This window comes from Gavia stellata, chromosome 26 (genome assembly GCF_030936135.1).
Source record: "Gavia stellata isolate bGavSte3 chromosome 26, bGavSte3.hap2, whole genome shotgun sequence".
Taxonomy (NCBI): Eukaryota; Metazoa; Chordata; class Aves; order Gaviiformes; family Gaviidae; genus Gavia; species Gavia stellata.
Window position 1 is genome coordinate 4,539,600 of NC_082619.1, and position 17,505 is coordinate 4,557,104.

Consider the following 17,505-nt stretch of genomic DNA (forward strand, 5'->3'; position numbering starts at 1 on the left):
TTAGAGAATGCTTCTTGCACAGTAGAAGCAAGTGTTTTCTTCCAAGAGATAGGATCCTCATAGTGGTTAAAAAGGTCAAGGCCAGGTTAAAAAAAGAAACAAAACAAAAATCCAAGTAGAGATGTCATGGAAAAATCCTACTGCAGTGTTTCAGTACTATGTTTTCCCCCCAAAATAGGCATTACTGCCTGAGAATTATTGCCTTTTAGAATGAAAGGATGCAATTTGGTCCTTTTTGATACTGTATTTGTATTTCTATGCCTTTGGGCAATGTGATGTGCAGATCCGTGTTCAGGGCAGTAGAAGCTGTGATTGCAAGCATGTGTATGTATACCTGAACTAGTTGGTTCAGGTATTTTTGTAGGTTTTTTTAACAGTTTAGATCCTAGCAACAGTGAAGCTGCAGCGTCTTTAGCACAGCCTGTGTGCTCAGACAAGGGTACCCAGTGCCCCAGGTGGGCCTGTGCAGCCTGTGCTAAAGCTGTGTTGCCATAACTCTGCAGCCAGTGGTACCTAGGCAAAGTAGATTAAAGCTAGCCCAGGAACATCTGCTCTTTGCACTGCAGTCTGTTACCTGAAAGCAGAATCAAATCTATCTACGGCTCAGAAGGAAAGCTCTTGCAAAGAAATGAAGCTATAGAAATGAGAAGCAGGAACTCTGAGTCCTTGGAGCAGGTGGAGGCTGCTAGAAGGGAATAAGGTGAACTCCGTGCAGTAGATGTGCAGGGGGAAAAAAAACCACCCCCAAAACACCCATTTAAGGAGGGAGGGTGACATCTTGTGGGCTCAGCATGCAACTCTCCACCAGAAATTCAGTGTTGACCACTTCATCCTTAGTAAGAGTTCATTCTAACTGCTGTTTTGTCCTACTGCCTAAAAATGGGGGGTATAAAGAACATGCAGCAGTTCAGTATTTGAAAGTTGAGCTGTATGAAGCTGTTCTGGGATGGCATGCTGAAATGCTGGTATAGGCAATGTGCAAGGCTATGTCTGCATTTCAGAAAGTTCTTCAAGTGTCACCAAGTGAGGCTGAGAGGCTTCAAACCAGTCATGCCTGTTGTAAATTAGGTATGAACTTACTGTCTTCTGTTGTTTTGTCTTTGCACCCCCAAATATGAAGTATGAACCTTGCGTTTTTCCTGTTCTGGCTTTAAACTGGAGTGTTTCATGGGGATTTACACAAATCTAATTGCTTCTGTTTTCCTGTCTCATTGCAGCAGTCAGCAGAGCAGCCAGCAAAGCAGCCATGATGATGACTCGTCCCGATTCTTGAGCCCTCATATGTGTGACGATAGGTAAGTCTGTTCGCAGCTGAATTGGGGGAATGCCTGGAACCACTTGGTGAAATTACATGGGCTGGCCTGGTTGAGGTCCTTATTTTCCTTGTATTGCTCAGAGTTGTTTAACAAGACGTGTGATTTACATTGGTCTTCTCAATGTCTAAAAATATGCATTTTTCATCTACTTAGAGGTAGAAATTGTGGGACAAATGCACCCAACTCCTGAAGTAGCCTGCATTTTCTTTTGAGACTCATTCCCCAAAACTCCAGCTGGTGTAGATAGTGTCATCAAACTTGCTGTGTATTGATCACTAGCAGTTCTGATCCTTAAAAATACACAAGTAAAATGTCATATGTTGTTCTTGTCCTCAGCAAAGACAATATTGAGCTTAGATGTTGTATTTCACTTCTGATGTGTTGTGATGGTCCTGAAGTATCTAGAGCTCATGTGTAGCAGCTGGGTGAGAACTGCTATGAAGTTCCAGAAGAAACTTAAGTTTCTTGTACTTCAGGTTGATTAATGACCGCTTCAAATTGCAGCATTGGCACAAAAGCTGTTGAAAAATGAATGCTTATTTTTGCACATGATTTATTACTGCTGCTTTGCTCAGAGCCATATGATTAAGACTTTTGCTGTATCTTGTAGTTCATTTTTTGAGCCTGAATCTGCTTCACTTTCTCCTGCTGTGCATTAACTATTGAGCCCTGAGCTACTACTACCTTTTTATCCTGGGCCAGCTCCTGCAGGCCTGTTTCCCTGCTAACATCCCTGGGTCCAGTGTTACATCTGGACTTTGGTTTCTGAAATGCCCATTGTTTTGTTACTGCATTGCACAGTGGAGTTATGTTGCATTTTACGTAGCTGATGTTGTGACTGGGGGTTACAGTGAGCCCACAAGAGGGCATATGCTGAGATTTGGGAACTGCTTCCTTTGTGCTGCTGTGTAGTGAATTACAAGAAGCATCTGAACGTGGCATTTTCCACTCTGCTTGCTTGTATTCGGGCATGGTCCCTCGAAGAGCGTTGTTTCAGGTCTGTTAGTTATTCCATATAAGTTGTCTCTGAGGTCAGAGGTCTTTCTTAGTGTGTAGTAGGGCAAATGCTTACTGAACTCAGGTTCCCCGCTATGATGTCAAAGGCCAATGGATTGAGTAAGAGCTGAGTAGCAGCTGAGTAGGCATCTGAGGAATTGACTCACTTGAGAGAACATCCTGACCCTGAAGAGCTAATTAATATCCCAACAGGGTCTGGCTCAGAATTAGCACTTGATAGTTGAAGCTAACCTTTTCCTCCGTATGTTTCACTCCAATTACCAGTCTCTGGTGCTGTGGAGCCTGGCATAATTGACTAGCAGGGAGCAGTGTTTGCAACCAGGAAATAACGACTCTAACAGCAAAGCAGATGGGTACTTAGGTTATATCTGGGCTTCCTCTGTGTAATGCATGCTGTTATACTATTTGATCTGGGATTTCATAGGTTAAACAGGGTTAGGCTTCATTAATACTCTGATGGGGGATTTCTGGGCATAGCAAGAAGGGAATAATTTGGAAGTGCTGCCTGTTTCAATGTAGACTAAACTGGAGCCTTTAGACTGCTCAGAATATCTTCCTGGCCGGAAGAGTCGTGTTTTAGGTGCAGCGCAATCAGATCTCAGACCTATTTATGCAGAGCCAGGGTGATGTTGAGCCTGCTGACCTCTCTTATTGGGGACCTACAACATTCCTGCTGCCTAGATTTAATTACAGGTAAGTTTTTTGTTTTCATGGAGGATACTGATCCTAGAATGATCAATACAAGGGCTAGTAAATTGCCTTTGCCACTTTGGGTTTTTTTCCTCCTTTGCCAATGTAATTGCATCAGGCTTTGCTGGCATACTCTTCCTTTGGATAATGGTGGCTTGTGCCCATGAAACTTAACCAAAAAATAACTCTAACACATTTTGAGTTTCATGTAAGGTGTGAAGCTGGACATGAATTGGTGAGAAGGCTAACAAAACTGTTGACTATTCCTGTTAACAAAGTTGAAGGTTGTTTCTGAGGCATCTTGAATCTGCTAGACTCTTGAAAATTGAATGAGGAGGGTCTTGTTGCTCTTATGGTGTTTTCGACCACTAACAAAAGGTTCTTTACCCACAGGTTTGAAGCTTTCTGCTTCTGTTAAAGACCTACATGCAGTTCTAATCACTTGATCAATTGGCTATTGTACAGCAGCTCTTAAAAAAAAAAAAATAAAAAACCCCACACAACCACCCAGGGTTTCAGGAGTCCTGTAAATTGTGACAAAAGCTGAACAGAGTAGGGCAGAAGAGGGGAGAGCAAGAAACCATGTGGTATGTACTGAAAGGTGCACCTTCTCTTGGCATGCTGCCTCTATCACAGGCAGAAGGAGCCTGTGCTGCACTTAAAGGATTAGAGCAGAGAGCAAGCGAGGATCTGCACCAGCCTCAGTACGTCTGGGAAAGAGCTGAAAGAAGATACCGCAGCCAAAAGTAAAGGGATGCTGAGCTGCTAAGTTGACTCTGGGATAAAAAAATGGAGAGGAATACATAACTGAGGATAGCTGAAATCTGGACTAGGCATAGCCAAGGTCTTAACTGCCTGCCTGCTCTTAGTGTAAAAGATGGTACCGGGGTGCTGCTAGTGGAGTTAACTTCTCAGTGACGAATTTCCAAGGTCCGTGCTCGAACCCTCAGGTCTTTTCAGAGAAGACTGAGAATTTTGTCCTGTTGCTGGCAAGTCCATTCGGTCCTTTCTGGCACTTTTTCTTGAGGTGTGAGTGCTGCTGTTGGCTTGGGCATTGAGAGGTACTGCCATGGTCCAGAACCCAAACCCTGAAAAGGTATCCTGCAGCGCAGCGGTGAAGCAGGTCTGCCATCTGCATGTATCCTCTCTGAGGAAAAAGCTTTCCTTCTGCAAAGTCATGTAAGTTGTCATGTGTCTATCATGCTGGGTTTATGCTGAGAGGGAGCCTATACAGATTGATATTTTGTCTTGGGGGTCACTATGTGCTTTTATGGGTATTTTTAGGGCCACAGAAGGGTAAAGTTAGTGGGACAGGCTAGAGCCAGGTTTTGTATGAACTTAGGGCTCTGTTCATTGCTCTGACTGCCTGAGTGAGTTTGGGTGAGTTGTTTCATGTTGCTATTTATGAAATAAGGAGAATTCCTTTTCTACCTCACGGGGAAAATAGAAGCGGTGAATTAAGTCTGAGTTGCTTGGATGCTGAAACACCACAACTATGTAAGTACAAAGATAGGTAGAGCTGAGTTACTGAGTGTCCGAATAATTGTGCTTGCAATAGCTTGATTTGAAGTAATTCAAAGGGTGGGTAAGGTTGGGATGGAGACAGCCAGAGACTTGGGTGAGATGTGTGCACACAACAGACTCCATCACTGTAATGAGACAATGTTATGTATGAATTTACCTTAAGCTTTCATCTAGATTAAGTCCAAATTCATGAGCCTGCTTCTGCTTGATCCAAGGACTTGTTCTTTGTCGTGACACTGAGGCATCCATCAAGTTTAGGATGCAGAGTATGTTTTGATTAAGAGTAAAAGTCAAGCTACTGAACCAGAGGAAAAATCGGTCCTTGGACTCGTGCTCAGTCTAAGGAGGAGACAAACTGTTGAAGAGAGGAGAGTGTGGAAAGTACAAGGATGGAAAGTGATAGGCTATGGGGAAATGGAGGGGAGAGAAGCTAGTGGCAGTTTACAAGAGATCATATAAAAATGATTTACATTAAAAATTAAATGTAAATAAAATTTATTTACTTTAGAGATCATATCGAAATGGGGAATACCAGTCAATTCTAAGGTATCTCAGAGTTTGGTATGTCCTACATCTTGGCTGTGGCTTAATTAGCCTCTTACTCTGTGCCGTACCTTATTCTGCTAGTTCCAGGGCTGCAGCGCTTGTTTTCCCTTTGTGTAAGCTAGTAAGGGTTTCTCAAATAATGGATCAAAAATCACAAGAGAGCTTGCAAGGAGATTAGGGAACAGCTTAAGACATAGACAAGTTTAAGAAATTCTCATCTGCTTGGATTCCCAGGAGGTTGTGTAAAGATCAGAAAAGAGGTCAAACTTTGAAAATGTGCCCAAATGACATCCTTGGGGTGTGTGTAAGAGGTCAGGATAAATTCTATATTTTGTTTATGTACCCAGGGCTTGCTTATGCTGCATCTTCCTAGCCTGTGTCCCTTTCCCCTTGATAGAAAAAAGTTGGCGCTAACATACCGTGCCCCAGTTTGCCTGCAAGTGGAGGCACAGCAAAGATTGCTACCTCTGCAGCTTCAGGGAGAGTGGAAGGTTTTCCCATTGCTTGGGGCAGCTGAAGATAGACAGGTGAGAACTGAGAGCAAAATGTGGCCATGCATGCTGGGCCTGTTCTTGAAAGGGGAGGGTAGGGGCTAACAGCACCCAGGGACCCTTGTTTGTGTGTCTGGGTGTTACGAGTCTTCAAGGGACAGAGTGCTGTAGTGCTCTGTCACCTGAGCTATGCTAACCCACGCAGCCTGGTGCAGGCCTCCTGCATTATTAAGGAGAAAAGAAAGCTTACTGGAGTAAAAGGGAACGGGTGCTGTTTTAAAGGTGATAATTAAGTAAAGCCAGCTGCTGCTTTCTAGTATGAGTGTAAAATTTGGGGAGACTAGCTCACTGTTCTTTCCGACAGTGCTAGATGTAGGGGGTGCCTGAATTTCGAGTCTTTTGTGGGAAGGGTCCTAATACTAGTCAAATTCCTGAGTATCTTTTACCTATCATGGATGGATGCCTGATGCATCATCTTTAGGGAGGTTTTCAGAAGTGGTGCTTAAGACATTGCTATGGAGGAGGCTTGGAGGCTAATGAGCTCTCGGAGGGTTCCAGACCAGAACCCTGATGCTCTTGCAGTAACTTTAGGGTGAGTTTGGAGCTAGGTCCAGACTCCAAGTCAGTTGGACTTAATTATTAAATAAAGTTTAACCAGAATGGCACAAGTCTCCTTTTTTGCAAAGGAAAGATGGTTAATATTTAGATTCAGAGCCTGGTATCCTTTTTTCCCCTCTCACCTTCTGGTTGCTGCTGCTCCCTGAGCCCCAGCATTGTTTCTCTGCTGTATAAGACAAGAGAGCAGCTTAAGATCAGCTGTCTTCCACTTGGATTGCCAGATTGGCTGCTGTCAGCAGAGTTACTGTGAACGGCAATATCACCTGCTCTCTCTTCCTCATATGCCAATGTTGTTTTTTCTTTTGAGGATGGGCTGTTGTGAATTGCAGAGTATGCCTATGTTCTCCTGTCAGTGAAGGTAAGGCTGTTCTTTTTGTAGAAAGTCAGTATTGGATTTAATTCATCAAAATTGTGCTGCACTTGCAATCTCTTCCGTTCCTGTTCTCCTTTAATCTTAAGGAGACTGAATTGAGAGCACTTTGATTTGAAGCAAGGGGGGTAGTTCCTATTGTTCCCTCCTCCATGACTGTGAGGGGTATGGGAGGACAGATACCTCTCCTCTGTTTGTCTTACTGGGGCCAGAGACAAGGATGAGACCTTGCAGGATTAATTGGTTTCCTTGTGCTTTTTCCTGTACTTGGTGGTTGTTGCTCAGTGCACGGGAGCCTGGAGCTTTGAAGAGTTCAGAGCAAACCTGAGAGTGGGGTAATTTTATGCTATCTATAGTAATGTAGTCAAATATCATGCCTCTGGGCATTAGCTGATTACCACTCATGAGACAGTTTTATTGATATCATGGATAGTTTCTGTCCAGACAATAAGTAAAATAGATTTTGTGAATCCCCACCATCACTGAAAAGAAATAATTCTTAAAATTTGGCCCTCTGTTCCAAGCTGTCATAGCAAAATGATGCCTGTCTATTTCCCTTCTAAAAACACTTAGCTCTGAGACAGAGCTTGTAGTGTGAGAACCTCTATACGGATCAGTAATGTAACTTCACAAGAAAAGGCACAGTCTTACACTAGACGTAACTGCAGGACAAACCAGGATTTGGATCTCGCTTCTCCATTTCCTGATCAGTTCTGTCTCTCCTGGACTAGTGTTAGTTAAGATTAGATAAACTCCAATGTGCCTTGCATATCACTGAACGCAGAGGAGGTCTGACAGACCTCACATGGCTGCGTCACTAGCTCGTGATGCTCAAGAACATGAGGAGGAGGTGAAGAGGCGTTCTAATGTCCCTCTTTTTCCTTATCTGAGACACTGGGCAGATTCCTTACCCTTCCTTCCTGTTCCCAAGAGCAGAAGTTTCAGTTGTGTAACTGCACTTCACTTGCAGACCTTAAGTAATGGTCACCCTATCAGCTCTGTATCCTCTGGGAGCACTGTGATTCTCAGAATATTATGGCAGCTATCCTGAAGCATGTGGAGAAGTGGCAGAGTTGGGGGTAGGAGGCTGGGATGCATTATAATTAACCATCCCCTTTCACAGGTCTCTAGTTCTGTATGTAAGCCTCCTTGGCCCTTGTCAGCAGGCTGTTTTGTGCAGCATGCTGTCAGCTGCTGAGCAATTTGCATGGTTTCGCCTTGCAACAAAGCATTCGCTGTGCCTCGGAGCCTTCTGTGTGTTGCTAACAGCAGGTCTGAGGGAGTGAGGCTACCAACTGAGTGCTGAAGAGCATGCTGGAACCTATAGCTTGGTGTGAGCAAATCAATGATATTTCCCTGTGCTCCTTGGACAGGGTTTCCTGGTGTAACTAACCTGCTCAGACCTGAGGTTTTGCTAACTTACCTTTACCAACGAATGCCGCAGTCAAGCAGTGACTGTGGTGCAGATTGTATCACACTTTTGGCTTTGTTTTCCTGCTCGCATGTTCTACACAAAACCTTTTTCAAGTCATCATTGTTGTGAGACGCCAACTGGCTGTTGAGAGCAAGGCTGGTTGTTCAGAAGACTAGTTTAGATTTGTTTGGCTTGCAGCTCCTTCCGTTTCATACCAAGTGTGGAGAAGGAGGGCATTCTGAGAGGGGAAGTGTTGGCATTAAGCCTGTTTTAGGGCCTCGTGAGGTTGTCTGAAAATGGTCTAATTGTTGACCAAATAAAGGGCAAGATCAATAAAGACAGACAAGTCCATTGTAGGCTTCTGTTACAGCACTAAAACTTCAATCCTGCTATAAAATTAGCCATCAGAGAGTCTTGGAGAACTTAACTGATTTTAGCCTCTCACAGCCAAAGCTAGGGGGTTTCAAAGATACAGAGAAGTGAGGGTTTTTCTAGGGAGCTGGAGGCTTAATTCTGTAGCATGTGGCCAGGTTTATGCATTAATGCAGTGAGTGACTGCTATAGAACCTGAGTTGCAGACTTTTACTTTAAATCTCTAGGCCAGAGTTTCCCAATGTGTAGAACACATCCCTTTTGATGGGGGATGGCTTTGTAAGCTGGGCTGTGGCCTGGGACACATCTAGGGGCTATAACCGTCCTTCCAATTTTATTGCATGTGCCCAAACTTGAAGGGTCTGGGAGTTCTAACTGTACCAGTGATCTCTCCTCTTCTTGGTAGCACTTGTAGAAATGAACTGATGCTAGAAATCAGTGCAGGGTTTACTCAAAAAGAGCACTGTGTAGGCAATACCTCTTTGTCTCCCTGTCAGAGAAACCTACCTTTCTTCATACTGGGAACATTTTAACTGATATGTCATCAGAAACCAAGATATACCTATGAGTCATGTCATGAATGTGCCTGGTGCTCCTGCTGCAAAGAAAAGCTCTGAAAGTACATTGTTCCTTGCTTCCATCTTATGTCATGTGACTGATTAATACAGTGTAGTAAAACAAAGGCGGTGTTAAAATAAAATGGGATGGGATGGTGTGCAGCTCTTCAGGTCCTCTTTTTCTAATCTCTTTTCCTTGTGAAGGGAAGGGGATGGAGAAACAGCTGGGCAACACCAAAAAGTACATCTCAAAATATCATTCTGGAGTTCTGTGTTAGTTTTTCAGTCTTTAACCAGGTCTTCCCCACCCCCCCCCGATAGAAGAGCTGCAAATCTAGTTTGTTGTGTTAGTGAAATCTTTTGTTAATATTACTTGCCTACAGCAATGCCTAGGATCCCTGGTTGTAGTCTGGGACCTGGTGCGCTATTGAAGTGGAAGCAAAAGGTGACCTTAGCTGCACGGAACTCAAACTGTAAATCTAAGCCAACAGTCAGTTGACAGAGAAGACAGATACAGGAGTACAGGAGAATGCAGATAACGGAACTTGTCCTTTAGCTTCTCTGTGGCCTTTGGGGCCAAAAAGCCCCAGTTTGAAAGGTACGTTTCCCTCTTCAGGATACTGCCTGGGAGGTGGAAATGAGGCCTGGGTATCCACTTAATAATCAACAATAAGGCTAAAATGTGATCCCAAACAGACACCCCAGCTGAAGAGGGGACTGTACAGTGTCTCGGCTTGTGCCTACTGTTGACTGTTCAGGTTAGCAGATTGAGTGGCTGATGGTGGTGTCTGTAAGAAGTTCATAGCATCCCTTTTGCCATTCTCAGTTACAGAGGCTTGTAGTTCCAAGCAGTGGCGTGAGAAGGGTGTCTCAAGGTAGTAGCCACCAGAGCTGCTACAGCTTTAATCTGCCTCGATTGTTAATAAGAGCTCAAAGCTTTCAAGCTTCACGTGACAGTCTTAAAGATGAGATGAAGCAAAACCTCCTAATTTATAGTGACTTGTTTGACATGCAGTGGGCATAGAAAAGATAAATACTCAAGTGACTAGGTCAGGAGAAGTGTTGCAGGGATAAGCAGGTTAAAACCCACTTGCTGAGCCAATAAACTGACAGACAGGACTGGCATATGTTGAAGGGCAGAAACTGAAGGCTTATTTTTTTACAGCATTTTTCTAGTTCTCTCACCTCAATTTTTTGAGAATCTGCGACCATAGTGTATGTCTAAATCAGAGCTGGCATCGCTGTTCACAGCCCTGGCTTTCTAGCTGATTGCTTAGGTAAGCTGAATGTGCAGAGGGAGCCTGATCGTTCTGCCTAAGCTTCAGACTGCAGCTGGAGAAGAAAGTGCTGTTGACCCATGATGCTGCGGCCTCAGCTTCCCCTGAGACCCTGGCAGGTTATATGAGTGGTGGAAGGGGATCTGGGAATAGCTTTTTTTACAGCTTGAATGCATGTGCTTCTGCCCTTACAGAGACCTTTACAGGCCCTTGTTTACAGTGTAGTCATCAGCTGTTTCTGAAACCCAGGTGCTCAGTGCAGTGTATTTCTCCTTACTTTTCTGTAGGGACAGAAAAATTTCCCCAAAATCTAAGGGTGCTTGTCTGAACTGGGAATTCAAGTTGTCTTAGATTTGTTTAGACAAGTAGGAGGATGTTTCACTAAGATAGTTGCTATCTTTTTGTACAGGTTGCTCTCAATGCGAGTCCCTGAACAAATCAGCTTTTTCCTAACTTTACAGTCAGCACGTAAACACTTTGTCATGGCCTCTTCCGTGCTTTTAGTGCTATGTCTTTGGCGTATGCAAATATTTATGATGTTTACCTTGGAAAATATGTGCATCTTTACACTTTATAGTTGGCTGTCTAAATGTGGAAATACCAAGCATTCAAAATGAGTTGTAAGACAAAATAAAGAAGCAGAAACAACATGGGACAGGAATTATGTGGTGATGGTAAGTATGTAGTTAATTCTTGCTGCATTCCGCGACCATAAGAAATAAGATGCTGTTTGGAAATGCAGTGCACAAAGAATAGCTACTTAATGTAAGAAGTAGTTAAATGTTACACACCTTACAAAGAGATCCTTCTAACATTGTATTTTACCTGTCTCTTTTTACATATCTCCTCTCCACCCTGAGATTCTAACTCCATTTAGCAGAGTATTGGACACAGTAAGAAGAGCTCATCTGTGTGTCCCTGGGAAGAAGTGTTAATCGGGTGCTGGCTTGTTGGTGGGAGAAAGGGGGGCACCTTAATCACCACGCAAAAGTGTAGAGGGTCCCCTGTGGTGACCTGACAGCTCAGACTGAGCTGCTCAGGCTGCTCCATTTACCAGTGGATCAGGGAGTTCTGGCAGAAAAGGCGAAGAGCAGAAAAAGTTCCTTGTAATGGGTCAGCTGGACTTGGAACATCCTTTTATAGACTCTACCTCTGCAAGCTATACTCTGACTTCCTTCTGAGCTAAAAACCCCCGCTTTTCACCAAGAAGAAAACTGGTAGTGATGTTGATGCTCAAACCAGTTTTTCCTCCCCCTGTTTCAGGAGACTTGGGAAAAGCTGTGTTAGCTTTCACCTGGTAATGGACAATCTAGTTCAAGAGAAATGGTAGCTGGTTAATTCTGGCCTTCAGAATTTCATTCTGGTAATTATTAACCTCAAATTATTTTTGTATCAATAGAGAATTCTTAATTCTCTTGGGTTTTTGCATTGTATCCCATAGCAGCAGCATATCTGGCAAAGACTTAAAGGCAGCTGTGCCTTTAAAATTGAATTGCCTGTGATGGAAGAAATCTGAGAACAGAGAAAGAAGACCAGTGCCTCTTGCGCAGATCAAGCTCTTTGGAGATTTCTCCATAGCTCTGCCTTCTCATCAGCCTAGTCACTGTTCCTTCACTCTGGGGCCAAACTGCAGTGACTACGATAATATCAATAAAAGCCATCCTAGAACTGTCTCAATGGTGGCATTTCATCTTTCCACGGTGGATTCTGAGGTCACACCTCTGTGGTGCTTTTTCCCCAAAACTACTGTGCGTGTGTAAACAAGCTGGGATTCTATCCTCTTTCAAGTCAACAGTTTTGCTCCCTTGCTGCTGAAGTGACGCTTCCTCAGATTGCTGGGGAGCACATTGGCACTTGGACAGACTACCCCATTTCTGCAGATGACTGTAACCGTGTGAGTGATCACTGACCTCTGCATGTCTTCTTTTCCTGTTCCTCTTTCCTTGTTTTTCCCCATCCATTTCTTTCTTGGCCTTTGCAGAGTATTTGTTGTGCATTTCAGCGATAAGATGGCAGCATGCTTCTCCGCACTGCACCATGCATCGTAACAAGGTCAGGCATTGTAAATGGTACTAGCCAAGGTCCGTCCTTGAGCCTCTCTGCTTTTTTTCCTGTTCTCCTTCAAGTTTGACCTAATACTTTTCCTTAAGCCTTCTCTACTGCTTGTTTTTCCTTCCCTCTTAAGTACCCTGCCTCAAATCTTCAGTTGTAGTATGCTCTGTTATGTGCTCTTGCTCCCGAACCCCTTCCTCCTGTCTAAATGGCAAGCCATATGTAATATGGGTCTCCTTAAGGGATATGGGTCTAACAGTTTCCAGCATTGTAAGATATCATTATTTCTCTACTCAGGAAAAGAATCTTTGCTTCAGGCTTAGACATGTAAATGCTCAGACTTGATTATGTGAGCTTGAGCAGGCTGTTGCTTTGTGCAGCACCTGTCATGCATCAGTCCTCTCAGAAACTAGGCATCTTTATTCTGGGTTCCCCAATGAAGTGTAGATTTGTGGTATCTGACACTGTGGGAAAACAGGCATCCTCTGTATTGTATTCCTATTTGCAGCCTGCAGTCATTTGTTCTACCCTGTTGCTGATGCCACTTCCACTGGAACACCCCTCAAACATGCAAGAGGTAGTGACTTGGGCTGTGGGAGGCTTTTTCTGCTGATCTGAAATGTCTCTCTGTCTGCAAACTTGAAGCTTGTGTTTAAGACCTGGGTCTTGAGCCCCTACTTTAGGTACTTTTTTCTGTCTCAGGTTTCAGAAATGAAGGATCCAGGACCTTTCTCTTCCACCATGAATTTGCAGTCATTCCTCTAGGGTTTTTGTTCTTACAGGCAAAATATTGTAGTGTATGTTCTTGCTACAAGGTTTTTGCCCATTTATCTGAAATGTCCAAGGTTAGTTTTTTGCCCAGGATAGGATATTGCATTAGACACCCCATGGGGCCAGATGAATACTGAAGGCTTTGTTTCTCTAGTGTGCAACCTATGTGTGTCTATACATTATCTCTTAGGCAGTGCCAGCCTAAAGACTGAAGGTTGTTGGACTCCATATGAAGATTTAGCTCTATATACTTGAAAGACTTACGTTACAAAGGATCCAAAGTGTCTTGGCTGTTAGGCACTTCAAGGTATTCTGATTTTGGCAGACCAGATGTTTCAGAGTGAAAATCTTGTTCTGTTAAGGTATTGGGCTATGGTGTGATGTGACTTACTTCATGGCATGAGTTATTTCAGAATATCTTGACCTAAATGAAAACGGAGATGATGAAGCCATAATATTTCTGCCCAAGGTAATGAAGTCTTATTGCGTTCTCACCAGTGGCTGCAAGTTATTTGCAAAGGCAGGTAAAAATTTGAAGATGGTTTTTCATTTCCTGATGAATTCAAATCAAGGAGGAGTTTGTCTATGAAGCATGCTATGAGTCATTAATTTTTTTGTTGTTAGTCTGCCCCTTTTCAGAGTGAATGAGTCTTCTTGGGGTGGGAGAGGCTATTGCACCATCTCAAGCAAATGGAAGGTTAAGAGTTCAAACATGCAAGACAATGAGGGGAAGAGGAGCCTAAAGACTGTGTGAAAGCAGCAGCCCTCTTTTGCTATAATATTGCTCAAGAAAGAAGCAGTAGCAATCTGAACCATCCCAGTTTCTCCACCTTCTTGATACTGACCCTCGTCCTCCTCCAAAGTCTCTATAGGGAATTATTTTTCTTCACCTTTTGGTGGAAGGGAGCTTCTCCATTCTGTTCCAGGATAGCTGAAAGTACTGCTCTTCTGCTGTGATGCTGTTCTACCTTGCTCTCCCTTCCAAGAACCTGTGTTCTAACTTGCATGCCATGACAAACACTGTACTCGTGTATCTTAGAAAGAAATGGCTTACAGGCACTTTCTCTTCTGTATACAGTGTGACTACAGCTCCCATGATGCCAAGAGTGTGAAATGCATACTTTCTTTCTGGAAATGAAGGCTCATGTGACTTCCCAGCTGCTGCAGCAAACAGGGAGTCCTTTCTGAGATTTTTTTTTTCCTGGGGAAGTGGAGGTGTGTCCTAGCTTGCAGATGCTGTGATTGCATATGATTTTCTGTGGCAGCAGAGGCTGTAGAGCTGCAGAACACTGCTGTCTTCAGGAAGGATTCGGGAGTTTATCCATCGAGCACACTTTCCTGGAGACCTGTACACTAAGGTGCATAACAATTAAACTATCTCTTCCTTACATACTGTCATTCTTCGTAGCAGTTCTTTTCTCTCTCCCTGTAACATTTTCTGACTTGCCTCTAGTTTTCCTTCTCACTAGTACTGTTACTAATAGGTTTTGTTTTTTATGCATGTTTCACAGAGGCACAGGGTATTTTTTACTGCTCCCCCAACTCCTGCAGACTTTCTTTTCTTGCCATATGGGAGAATCAAACTCTAGCTGAAGTGGTGGTCCCTTACAGGTAGCATGTTGCATTCTGTGCCTGCAGGTCACATGCCTTTTCTAGTGAACTAATCTATCTGAGCCTTCTAAGCCCCTTGTTTCCACTGTGTGGGTACTTGACTAAGTAAATTTTTCAGTTACCATGAATCTTTCAGAGGTGAGTTTGCTCTGGTTAGTGTGAAGCTAGAACTGTTACGATGGGAAGCAGTAAAGCCACAATGATGTATCTATACAGAGGATGCCCTAATGGCTGTGAGTTGTGACAGTGTGTGACTATTTGAAGGGGCAGTGACACTTGCAGGTAATGCTTATAACAATTAATGTTTTCTAATTTGTTAGGCATCTTTTTGGAGGCAATTACAAGCTCAAACCCTAAGCTAACATTACTATTGCTGTAGCTATTTATAGAGCTTAGAATTTTCACCCCGACCTCAAGTGTGTCATAATGTGTTGTTCCCTTCCGAATAGTGGATTTCCTCAGGAGGTGTTTCCTGTTTGCTCTTAAGTTCGTGAGCTGTTGCACCCTGCTGGAACTACAGATAGTCTGTGCTGTAAAGAGACTGCAACGTGGAAATTCAACTTTTTCTGAATTGCAAAGTCAGGTTTTACTGGTTCTCTAGCTTAGGATTTGCTGAAGCTCCTTCATGAGGCAGCCGAGTTGTTCTTTTTCACCATGCTGCGGTGAATACTTGTAGCAAAATGTACGCAAGTGAGTAGACTGCCATTAAGGGACTTCAGTGGCTCCATGAAAGAGGGGTTGTGGAGTCGATTGTCCACAGTATGCATTTGCTGTTTGTGTATCTGTCTGCACTGGATGTCTTAAGGTTACTTCTCAGACTCCTGTCATCAGTATTATAGAATAGGAAGCATTTGGAAATCCATCTGGCACGCAACAAGGATGACAATCCTTATCCTAGTGAGTGTAACTAACTCAGGTGATGTTGTGATATTTTTCTTATGTGGTATTGGATTGAGTATGTTGAAGCTGCGTTACATCCGCAGCAATGCTTGGGATGGAGATTCAAAAATAATATTATGGTATCCCATGGCTCATGATCTACATGTGTTCGTAAGATGGGCTTTACGTCCCTGATAAGCATGAGGGTGGTGTATTTGAATATGCTGAGTAAAAAGGTGAAGTGGGGCAGCCTTGACTTGTATAAGCAGGTGACTGCATGGATGCATCACCCCAGAGAAATATAGCAGAAATATGTTTCCTGTATGCCAAGACAGGACCTGGCGGGAGTGCTCTCTGTGTATGTTGTATACTGATGGCCCTTTTTAGAGGTGGCTTGAGAGCTAAGTATTGTCTGTCTGTGGACTGCTGAGCCCTCTTTACTGTTTACGCTGTGCATCTGCATGATAGTGACATCTGTTATATATATTCCAGTGCATACTAATACTTCTAATGCAAACTACTTTTAATATAATAACCGTGCTGGGGTGTTATTTCAATATAATAACCCTGCTGGGGTGGTTATAATAAAATAACCCCTGGGTCTGCGCTAGGGGGTGTGTGTGGGGTGTGTGCCTGTGCACAAGGGAATAGTAGTGGTATGGTTTTGCAGGGACTACGTAGCTGCCCTTTGTGTGTAAACCGTTTAGCGTGTTGTAAGTTATTTGCCAGTGCCCCATCTTTGTGTACTATACTGTGGTGCCTGCTGTGTGCCTGAGCACAGCGTGCTGCACTGTTGTATGAATAAGCACTTTCAAGCAGTGATGTTTCTAGCCCTCAGAGGCTCTTAATTTGACTGAGCTCTGCAGTGTTTTTTCTACCTCCCTCCCAGCCAGGATTGCTCATGTCTGTCTGGTTTGCCAGCGTGCTCTGAGGAGTTGTGTACAACGGTTCCTGGACTGGCTAGCTAATAGGCTCCAGACTGATTTACTGTAGTAAAGTAGGCCAGGAGGAGCCGCAGGACTCGGTGATGAACGGGGCGGCATGAAGTCACTCTGCTCCGCCAATCAGGGCCGGCCTCAGCCGGGCAGGGCCACAGCGGCTGCGGATGCCTTTTGATGCCTGGGACAAATCTGCCTTAGATGATGATTTGGTATTTTCAGTCTGAGCTGAGAGTGTGCACTAAAGTGTTTCTAGTTTAGGCCCAATCATTTCTGAGTGTTACTCTGAGGTGAGTGTTCTCAGTAGGGTGCAGATGACTACCTTCCACTTTGCTTTTTTCTCTGCACATGTAAATCTCTCTCCCTAAAGATCCGTCTCTGGTATGCTTATTTTGCACCATTGCTTCTTTACCTGTCTGACCCCTTTCACTCTTTCCTTTCAGAAGCTGCTTCTTCCCTCCCTACTTCCATCTTCCTCATGTCTGATCCCTCCTCCTTTACCTGTGCACTGCCCAAAACCTACTTGTTTTCTTCCTTTCTCCTGATTCCTAAAGTACCCACTTGGGGGGTTGGTTGTGTCTCCCGTAGAGCGAGAGGGAGAAAGAGCAGCACGTCTGGAAGATGGGTTGCTTGCCTGCTCCCTGCAGAAACTCAGACTTGAAAAGGAAGCTGGGAGGAGGGTCCTCGCTGTTCCTCAGCATCCTACTAGACCCTTTGGGTGGTGGTGGGGGGAGGAGTTGGGGGGGAATGGCAATGACTCAGGTCTTGTGCCAGACTCCAGTCAGGTATCCAAATTGGGACCATCTGCTGGAGATGCTTTTTCTGCCCATCTCTGGAGGCAGGAGGGAAAACTTGGGACTACGTCTTAATCGCCTTGTTGTTCTCATCCCCCTGTCAAGTTGTTTGTCTTCTCTTCATCCTCTTTTGACTTTCCCTTTCTCTCCTCTCCTTTCTCCTTCAATGCTCTTGTTTACTGATAGGCCAAGCAGAAAACATGGAGACGTCTGATATGGCGACAGCAAAGGTAGGATGGAAATGCTGCCGGCCTCACTGTGCGTAAGT

General features: G+C 44.0%; 1 protein-coding gene across 4 annotated transcripts in view; it reads left to right on the top strand.

Moving 5' to 3' along the window:
- The window catches only part of GRAMD1B (GRAM domain containing 1B), a 98,054-nt gene that overhangs the window by 12,405 nt on the left and 68,144 nt on the right, over positions 1–17,505 (top strand). For 3 of the 4 annotated variants that reach the window (XM_059829586.1, XM_059829583.1, XM_059829584.1), the window contains exon 2: positions 1,218–1,295. In XM_059829586.1, the coding sequence (XP_059685569.1) occupies positions 1,218–1,295 (78 nt within the window). The remainder of the gene's footprint in view (positions 1–1,217; positions 1,296–17,505) is intronic. The other variant, XM_059829585.1, reaches the window with a different exon arrangement.